Here is a 9,544-nt window from a genome sequence, read left to right as displayed (position 1 = left end):
TAATTCTAAGGTAAGGAATCTAACACTATCGTGTTTCTTTCAGATTCTGCCTTGCTTTTTTGGCATAAGGATTTTCTTCAGTGTGGAGTTTCTCATGGTGAGATAGCGTTTTTCTCTGCAGCTTTTCTGGCATTCAGAACACTCATAAGGTTTTTCATCAATATGGAGAACCGCTTATGGTTAGTGAGGCTGTGCCTATCAGATAGGAATTTCTGGCATTCACAGCATTGGTAATGTTTTTTTCCTGTGTGCGTCTGCTCATGTAGAGTGAGATTGTGTTTAAAACTGATGCTTTTCTGGCACTAAAATATTTTGATGGTGTGTTTTCTTATGGCGCTTGAAATTATCTCTACCTCTGAATCTTTTCTGACAATTAGAGCACTGATAATTTTCTTCTCCAGTATGGATTCTCATATGTTTAGTGAGATTACATTTAAGGCTGAAACATTTTTGGCATTTGGAGCACTGATAAGGTATTTCCCCAGTGTGGGTTCTTATATGCTGAGTGAGACTGCTTTTTGTACTGAAACATATCTGGCATTCAGAGCACCTATATGGTTTTTCCCCAGTGTGGGTTCTTATATGATTAATGAGACTGTTTTTTTGGCAGAAATATTTTTGGCATTCAGAGCACTGATATGGTTTTTCCCCAGTGTGGGTTCTTATATGCTGAGTGAGACTGTTTTTTTCACTGAAACATTTGTGGCATTCAGAGCACCGATAAGGTTTTTCCCCAGTGTGGGTTCTTATATGAATAATGAGATTGTGTTTTTGGCCGAAACATTTTTGGCATTCAGAGCACTGATAAGGTTTTTCCCTAGTGTGGGTTCTTATATGCTGAGTGAGATTGCTTTTTACCCTGAAACATTTGTCGCATTCAGAGCACTGATAAGGTTTTTCCCCAGTGTGGAATCTCATATGCCCAGTTAGAAGTGATTTAAGTGTGAAATCTTTTGGGCATTTAGAGCACTGATAAGGTTTTTCCCCAGTGTGGGTTCTTATATGTTGAGTGAGACTGAGTTTGTCTCTGAAACATTTCTGACATTCAGAGCATGGATAAGGTTTTTCCCCAGTGTGGGTTATTGTATGTTGAGAAAGAGTTCTTTTGTCAATGAAACATTTCTGGCATTCAGAGCACTGATAAGGTTTTTCCCCAGTGTGGATCTTTGTATGCCGTGTGAGAGTACTTTTTAGACTGAAACATTTCTGGCATTCAGAGCATTGATAAGGTTGTTCCACAGAATGGGTTATTGCATGTTGAGAAAGACTTTGTTTGTTAAAAAATCTTTTCTGGCATTCAGAGCACTGAAAAGGTTTTTCCCCAGTGTGGATTCTTGTATGTTCAATGAGTTTGCATTTGTAACTGAAACATTTCTGGCATTCAGAGCACTGAAAAGGTTTCTCTCCAGTGTGGGATCTTATATGATGAGCGAGACTGTTTTTGTCAATGAAACATTTCTGGCATTCAGAGCACTGAAAAGGTTTTTCCCCAGTGTGGGTTCTTGTATGCCGAGTGAGACAGTTTTTGTCACTGAAACATTTGTGGCATTCAGAGCACTGATAACGTTTGGCCCCAGTGTGGATCTTTGTATGCCGTGTGAGATTACGTTTTACACTGAAACATTTCTGGCATTCAAAGCACTGATAAGGATGTTCCACAGAATGGGTTATTGCATGTTGAGAAAGACGTTGTTTGTTACAAAACCTTTCCTGGCATTCAGAGCACTGATAAGATTTTTCCCCAGTGTGGAATCTCACATGTGCAGTTAGAAGTGATTTAAGTTTGAAATGTTTTGGGCATTCAGAGCACTGATAAGGGTTTTCCCCAGTGTGGATTCTTGTATGTTCAACGAGTCTGCTTTTGTAACTGAAACATTTCTGGCATTCAGAGCACTGAAAAGGTTTATCCCCAGTGTGGGTTCTTCTATGCTGAGTGAGACTGTTTTTCTCAATGAAACATTTCTGGCAATCCGTGCACTGATAAGGTTTATCCCCAGTGTGGGTTCTTATATGCCGAGTGAGACTGTTTTGGTCACTGAGACATTTCTGGCATTCAGGGCACTGGTAAGGTTTTTCCACAGAGTGAGTTAATGCATGTAAATTTAGGTTTAAAGTATTTTATTAAGGCATAAAAAAACACATGGGGAGGGGAGCAGGAGGTCAGGTAAACATACAATATAAGAAGCAAAACGTTGCAGCGAGTAAGAAGAAAAAGAGGGAGGCAGGATGCCCCAGAGGGTAACAAGGCAAAAACATAAGGCAATAAGGCATTGTGAACAACCCCCCTGTAGGTCCCCACTCCCTAGGCAAGGCCAAGCCAGAATATCACTCTGCGACACAGCAAAGGAGAAGCATACCGTTCCACCAGCCCCTCGACCCCAGAAAAGAAGGAGAAAGAAAGGCAAAGGAAGAAAGAAAAGAAAACAATACCCCAACCTCCCCGTCCGAAAGTCAGCATTAGAAGCATATAACCCCACTTCCCACCCCCAACCCCCGGCCCCCAGTCCGCACAATCACTCCGCCGCTGGCGCCGGCGGTGTCAGCCTAAGGAGGCGCAAGTACCGTGGACACGTTAGCTCGCGAAATTCCGTGGACAGCAGTGCCAAAAAGGGATGCCAGAGCTCCTCAAACTGGTCAACATTCCCAGCCACCGTTAGCGATTTCTTCTCCATGCCCAGTACCTGCCAGAGCCTATGCAACCAACCAGTGATAGAGGGGGCAGTGGGGGTGCGCCAAAGGACAAGTATGTTCTGAACGGCGGAGCCTAGCGCAATCGCAATCTGCCTGCCCCTGCGGGATTTCAGCGGGTACATCAAGTCATTGGGGAGGCCAAGCAAGACATACGCGGGGAAGCGCGGAAGCTCAATCTCAAAATGCCTATCCACCTCATCTAAGACTTCCTTCCAGTAAGCCGACAGCACCGGGCACTCCCAGAGAATATGCGTAAGGGTGCCCTCCTGTCCGCAGCCGCGCCAACAACCCTTATCGCCTAGTTTGCGCATCTCGTAGAGCCGCTCCGGGGTGTAGTACCAATAGGTGGACACTTTAGTGAAGGTTTCCGTCAGCCCAGTGTGGTACGCAGAGTGCCTCGCCCGATATGCAATCTTGTCCCATTCCTTGTGGCTCAGGGTCCTGCCCAGTTCCCTGTGCCAGCGCTCCCTCCCTGGGTTATGGTAATGAAACGGCGGGGGTTGGAGAAATTTATACAAATCAGTGATGAGTTTGGCGTCCGAGGCCCGGGTCACCAACCATCGCTCATAGGGCGTAATCGTACGGGCGGCGACGTCACGCACTGGGGGTTGGAGAGCCCAGTGGCGGACTTGCATGTAACGCAGTCTGTCCCCTTCCGTCAGACCAAACTCCTGTCGGAGCTGCTGGAAGGGGAGCACGCCCTCCCGCCCGTAGATCTGGAAAAGCGCCCTGCATCCCGCACTCACCCAGTGGGAAAAGGCCCCCGGCTCCAGACCCGGAGTGAAGTCCGGGTTGCCAGCAATGGGAGTGAACGGCGACGGAAAAGTGGTGAGCTCCCGAAGCTCACACACCGCGTCCCACACTCTTAGCGGGACCCGGGTGATAAAGGAGGCATAGAGATTAGGCGGGCGATGAATGCGCCGCAGGAACGGGACCTCCTGGAGGGTACGGCCTGCAACTGCCTGGTCTTGAAAGAGCCAGTGTTTGTCCGATTCCCACCGGCTCCACTCCACCAGGTACCGGAGCTGCGCCGCCTGAAAGTACTTCCGGAGGTCCGGGACCCCGAGACCTCCCGCCTACGGGGCAAGCATGGAGAGGACCCGCTTCATCCGAGGCTTACGGCCCTGCCACACAAAGCGGGAGATGTCTGCCTGCGTCTGCCGTATCCAACCCACGGGGGGCTGAAGAGGTAGAGCGCGAAAAAGATACAGGATCTGGGGCAGTATCGTCATCTTCACCGCCGCAATACGGCCCAGCCACGAGAGTAGGCCCTTGTTCCATCGGCCGAGTTCCTCCTTTATCTTTTTGCCCAGAGAGGAATAGTTAGCCGCGACCATGGCATGCAGGGTGGGAGCAAGCAAAATGCCCAGGTAAGGCACCGTGGAGGAGGACCACTGCAAAGGGAAGAGACTTTGAAGGTCCCGTCTGGTGTCGGCAGAGAGCGAGACATCCAGTGCAGCCGACTTGGCCATGTTCATTTTAAAGCCCGCAACGCGGGCAAAAGCGTTCAGCTCCTGGACGCAGGCAGGGAGTGACCGCCTGGGGTCATCTAGGGTCAGCAAGACATCGTCCGCGTATAAGCTGACAGTATGCGTGTATTGCCCCATCTTCACCCCAATAGCGTCCGGGTTGTCGCGGATCCTCTGCGCAAACGGCTCCATATAAAGGGCAAAGAGGAGCGGCGAGAGGGGGCAACCCTGTCTCGTGCCGCGCTCAATGGCGAAGCTGCCGGAGCTGTGTCCATTGACACGCACTGACGCCGACGGTCTCCTATAACAGTTAAAGACCATAGTGCGGAACTTCTCGCCGATCCCCAGTTTCCCAAGGACCAGCTCGAGGTATGGCCAATGAACCCTATCAAAGGCCTTCTCCGCGTCGACCGATAGCAGCATCCGCTCCCCCGGAACGCGTGAGGCCTTTTCCAGCACGTGCGTCACCCTCTTCGTGTTGTCGACCGTCTGCCTACCGGGTACAAAACCGGCCTGATCCGCCTCCACCAAACCTGGTAAATGTAGACCCAGTCTGGCCGCCAAGATTCCGGTGTAAAGCTTGAGGTCCACATTTAGGAGCGAAATGGGCCGGTACGAGCCGCACAAGGTCCGGTCCTTCCCCGGCTTGGGGATAACCGACACAGTCGCCGAGAGGAGGTCCGGTGGGATGGCACCCGGTTCGGAGAAGGAGTTGAACAAGCGAGCCAGGAGAGGAGCGACAGTGGGACAGAAGGTCTTGTAGAACAAGGCCGTGTAGCCATCCGGGCCCGGGGCTTTACCATGCTTCAGCCGTGCGATCGCGGAGATGACCTCCTCCACGTGAATGTCCCTCTCTAGGTGGTCCGCCTGGGAGGGGTCCAAGGCCGGGAGGGTCACGGATTCTAGATAGGCCTCAGCCTCTCCCGGTGGGGAAGGTTCTGAAGCGTACAGTGCCTCGTAAAAGGATCGAAAGGTATCTGCCACCTCCGCGTCACTGGAAACCGGGATCCCATCCACTCCCACCAACTCCTTCACTACATTGCGTTGCTGCGCAGCCCTGAGCCTATGGGCCAGGAGCTTACCGCACCTGTCTCCGCCGGTGTAAAAGGCATGTTTCAGGCGCAGCGCTGCATACTCCGCCCGATCTAGATCCAACGCAGAGAGGAGTTTTCGTGCCGCCTTCAGTTGCTTCCAAACACGAGGAGCCCCCGTCCGGCGGTGGACCTGTTCAAGCTCCCTAACCTGCGCCGTCAGTTCCTCCCTCTTGCGCTGGCGTTCCTTGTTTTCCGCCGAGGAAATGGAGATAAACTCTCCCCTGACGACCGTTTTCAAAGCCGCCCACTGCGTAGCCAGGGACGTGTCAGAGTTGTTATTGTGGGTCAGGTAGTCCTGGATGACCTCCTCCACTCGTTTCACTACCGATTTCTTATGGAGAAGCGTGTCCCGAAGCCGCCACATCCCTCTGGAGGGGGGGGCCGCCGGCCACGCAAAGACTCCGGAAACCGGCGCATGATCGGACAGGGACAAGACCCCGATGTCCGCCGCCGTGGCGGCCGAGCGAAGCGGGCCGCTCACCAAAAGATAATCCAACCGCGAATAAGTGCGGTGTGCGTGGGAAAAGTAGGAGTAGTCCCTATCGGTGGGATGCATGGTGCGCCAGAGGTCATGCAGGTCCATCTCCGCAATCTGGTCCTGTACCGCCTTAGAAAGCTCCCCTGTCTGCGGAAAGCGCTGGGCAGACCTATCTAGAGTGGAGTCGAAGACCATATTCAGGTCTCCCCCCAGGATGATATGGCGATCGGGCGAGGCAGTAACGTCCACCAACACCGATTCCAGGAAACGATCCTGGTGGTCGTTTGGGCTGTAAACCGAACCAACCGTAAAGGTAACACCTCCTAAGCGCATGCGATACACCAAGAGCCTCCCCTTCTGCTCAGCATGTTTATACAGCACCTCCCCCCTAAAGGAGCTGGCTAGAAGAATGGCCACCCCAGCGGTCTTAGTCGCAGCAGAGGAAAAGAGTTGCGTGGGGAACTTGGCAGAGCGCAACCTATGGCAATCTCTGGAAAGTAAATGGGTCTCCTGCAGGAGGCAGATATCCGCCTGCGACCCCTCTAACAGGGAGAGGATCGCCCTACGCTTCACGGGGTTATTCAGACCCTTGACATTAAGGGTCACTACTTTCAGGGGTGGCATCGCCTCCAGGGAAACAACGCGCTATGCAGCAGGCGGGGGATCAGCGGATGGGGCGCGCGGGGCAGGGGCGCAGGGAAGGCCAGAAGCGGCATCGTACGCGTTCGGACAGCTTCGGACGGGACCCCCCCACAACAAACAAACAGTGAAACCCCCCCAAAACCCACTTATGGCAACCGGCCAAAACAAAAAGCAGAAAACAACACCCCATAGTCTCAGTCTAGCCCAAATGGGCGAGTCTGCAGAAAACAGTCAAGTGGACGTCCAGCCACACACCACCCCCCCGCCCCCCCAGCCCCCAGCCCAGCATCGTTAAAGCTAAGAACCTCTCCCCCCGGAGAAAAGTTAGGCCGTTAAGGCCACACCAGTAGATTCAGGCAAGTTCCTGGCCGCAGTCCTCAGGGCCTCCGCCATTTCAGCTCTGATGGTGGGCGAGTCTGGGCGACTCGCTGGCGTTGATGATGGGCGCCTTCTCGACCTCCGTCGGCCCCGCCGCTCGGGGCGCCGCCATGCGGGTGTAGCCCCTTCCTCCTCCGTAGCAGTAAGACCCAGCACCCCGCAGACATCTTGTAAGGAGCGCAGCTGATGCAGTACCCCATTCCATCTAAAGATAAGACGGAAGGGGTGACCCCAGGAATAGGCTGTCTCATGTTCTCGCAGAAAGTCCGTAGCGATGCGGAAAGACCTGCGTTTTTGCAGTGTGATGGCGGACAGGTCCTGATAGAGCGCCACAGGTCTTTCTCGGAAGGTCAGTGGTTGCTTCCTACGGGCCTCCGTCATGATGCGCTCCTTTAGGGGGAAATCCGGCAAGAATGCCAGGATATCAGGCGGGGGTGCCGATGACTGGCGCTGGCGGCCCACCCTGTGTGCTCTGTCAATGCGGATTGGGAAATCCGCTCCTTCCTCCAAGATGTCGCGGAACAGGTCCTGCAGATAAGCCACCAGGTCCGCACCTTCATCGGCGGATGGAACACCCCGCACCCGGATGTTATTCCGCCTGGACCTGTTCTCGAGGTCCTCCGAGTGGGCCTGGAGCTCGACACATTGCTCCCGGAGGCGGAGGACGTCCTGTTGGAGATGGGTTATCTCCTCATCGCGACGTTGAGCCGCCGTCTCCACAGTATCGACCCGTTCGCCCAGGCCCTCGACTTCCCTGCGCACCTCCCGGACCTCTCCAGCCACTTCGGTCTTAAGAGTTTGAAATTCCTCCTTGAGGGAGGTGAATAAGTCCTCCATGAAGGACCGCGTGACCGGCGGCTCGCCCGCAGTTGCGTCCGTTGATGCCCGGGAGGCCCCCGGGGACGGCTGCGTCCTGTCGCGTAGTTGTTGGGACCTGCCGAGCATTTCCGGCAAGGTGCGATCTCCTCGTGCCGCGCCACGTCTTCCAGTCATCTTGGGGCCCGGCAAAGCCCAGGGTCAGTTGCTGTAGGCGAGCGCCGCCGCTCGCGGGCACCAGATGTGAGGCCCTCGCCGAGGAGAAGGGTAGTGCGTCACAGGCGACAAAATGGCGGCCCGGGCTTGGGCAAGACGGCCCCCGGGGCAGTAGGGCAGGCAGCAATGTCCGAAGTGTAGGCCTCCCGCCTCGTGCTCCCAGGGAGGGCAGCAGATGAGTCGGTGCCAGAACGAGTCGAGGCTCCCGTGTGAGAAGGGCGCGGGCAGGGGTCACTGGGCTCCGCCACACAAAGACAAGATGGCGGGAGGGTGGGACCCAAGAAGGCAGCCCGGGCCAGCAAGTCCGTGGGCAACTCTCAAATGATAACGGGTCCGGAAAGTATGAAACCGGTGCCTCCCTCCATCACCAGTTGATTTGCCCGGCTCGGGCACTGCTCGAACTCCGCCATCCAGCGCCTCCAGGCGCGGAGTTCGCAAGGCGTCACCCTTCGAGACCCCGGGTAGGGGGGGGATCGCCTGTGCAGGGCTAAGGTCCGTCGCCCAGCAATGGTGCCTGCCACCAGGGCACCGGCCAGGAAGCCACCTCACTCCGCGGAGTCCGTCTAGTCCGCTCCCTCGGGATCTCCGGCGTTCCGCTTTTCAGCACTCGGGCCAGCCAAGGCGCGCGGACAGCGCCGCACTACGCTCCGCCTCCAGGCTCTTCTACTCGGGGCGACCCGGGCTCTACTCCTCGGAGCGATCTCCGAATAAACTTTTCGGGAACTTCCCCCGGGGCCACAGAAGGCAAAGTGGCACCAAAATGTGCCCCAGGAACTCCGGCACAGTTCTCTCGCCCGCAGTGCAGCCGCGGGGGGAGAGAAGCGCAGGAATCGGGGCTCGAGCTGAGCCGGGCCGGAGGAGCTACGGGAGGAAGCGTCCGCTCACCCCGCCATCTTGGCCACGCCCCCCATGCATGTAGATTTAGACTAGGTTTGAAACTAAACTTTTTCTGGCATTCAGAGCACTGATAAGGTTTTTCCCCAGTGTGGATTCTCATATGCTCATTGAGATAAGATTTACGCCTGAAACTTTTTTGGCATACTTTGCACTGAGATTGGTTTTCCCCAGTGAGCATTCTCTCAAATTCAGTGAGATGAGATTTATGGTTGAATCTTTGTTGGCACAGGTAACTTTTTTCCCCAACTTGGGTTATTTTGCTTTGATTGAGACGGGTTTGAACACTGAATTTGTTCTCACAGCCCGTGCTTTTATCAATTGTGTTCCTAGAGTTAATATCTCTACTTTTCTCTTGCTTATATGCCACAGTAAGAGTGAACCTGATTTTAGAGTCGGGCTTGTTTAGATATGGTTCAGCACTTATCTCAAAAAGAAATTGTGTGTAATCTTCTTAACACTTGAATTGAGCAAAATATGTCTGGAAGCAGCCCTGTAACACCTGTTGAAATGTTTCTAGCAGATACTAGTCTTTAGGTAATAGCCTCTCCGGCAGCAACTTATTTTGTGACTGAAGTTTTTCTCAAATCTATTTGTATAGGTTCTTAGCAATGCAGTGATAAGGTGTTAGTCTGATATTTAATGATTAAACTGAGAAGTACCTTTTTGCACTTTGTAATGGCCGTAACTGAGGGCGTTAGAACGTGCACAGTACTATTGTGGATCATGAGTCGCAGAACATCAGTTCCTTTTACCCTTTCTATGTTTGGTGTAAGGTTAAGGTTTGTAGTTCTGAAGACGAGGATTTATTTACATTACCTATAGCGCAACTGTGCTCATTTAATCAGTTTTACATATCACTCCTG

At 53.5% G+C, this 9,544-nt stretch overlaps 1 protein-coding gene across 2 annotated transcripts; it reads right to left on the bottom strand.

The window, feature by feature from the left end:
- Positions 1-279: 279 nt before the first annotated feature.
- LOC147665184 (uncharacterized) lies at positions 280-9,050 on the bottom strand. Of its 2 annotated transcripts, XM_086949692.1 has the most exons (4): positions 8,750-9,050; position 8,231; positions 1,428-2,061; positions 280-1,175 (listed from the first exon to the last, which is right to left on the bottom strand). In XM_086949692.1, the coding sequence occupies exons 1-4, from the start codon at positions 8,857-8,859 to the stop codon at positions 280-282; spliced, it is 1,641 nt and encodes a 546-aa protein (XP_086805818.1). In that variant the 5' UTR covers positions 8,860-9,050. The 2 variants fall into 2 exon arrangements, with proteins under 2 accessions (XP_086805818.1, XP_086805817.1); XM_086949691.1 differs by lacking the exon at position 8,231 and having other exon boundaries at positions 280-1,164; positions 1,240-2,096; positions 8,700-9,050.
- Positions 9,051-9,544: the final 494 nt, after the last annotated feature.

Source organism: Lissotriton vulgaris, unplaced genomic scaffold, assembly GCF_964263255.1.
Source record: "Lissotriton vulgaris unplaced genomic scaffold, aLisVul1.2 SCAFFOLD_4665, whole genome shotgun sequence".
NCBI lineage: Eukaryota > Metazoa > Chordata > Amphibia > Caudata > Salamandridae > Lissotriton > Lissotriton vulgaris.
This window is presented reverse-complemented; position numbering and strand designations above follow the sequence as displayed.

Excerpts from the sequence above, each read along its gene's own strand:
- LOC147665184 (XM_086949691.1), bottom strand. The coding sequence starts at position 8,859 with ATGCTCACTGGGGAAAACCAATCTCAGTGCAAAGTATGCCAAAAAAGT. Across the intron at positions 2,097-8,699 it reads CAAACCTAGTCTAAATCTAC|ATGCATTAACTCACTCTGTG; the intron begins ATGCATGGGGGG and ends ACCTAAATTTAC. Across the intron at positions 1,165-1,239 it reads AACATGCAATAACCCATTCT|ATCCACACTGGGGAAAAACC; the intron begins GTGGAACAACCT and ends CGGCATACAAAG.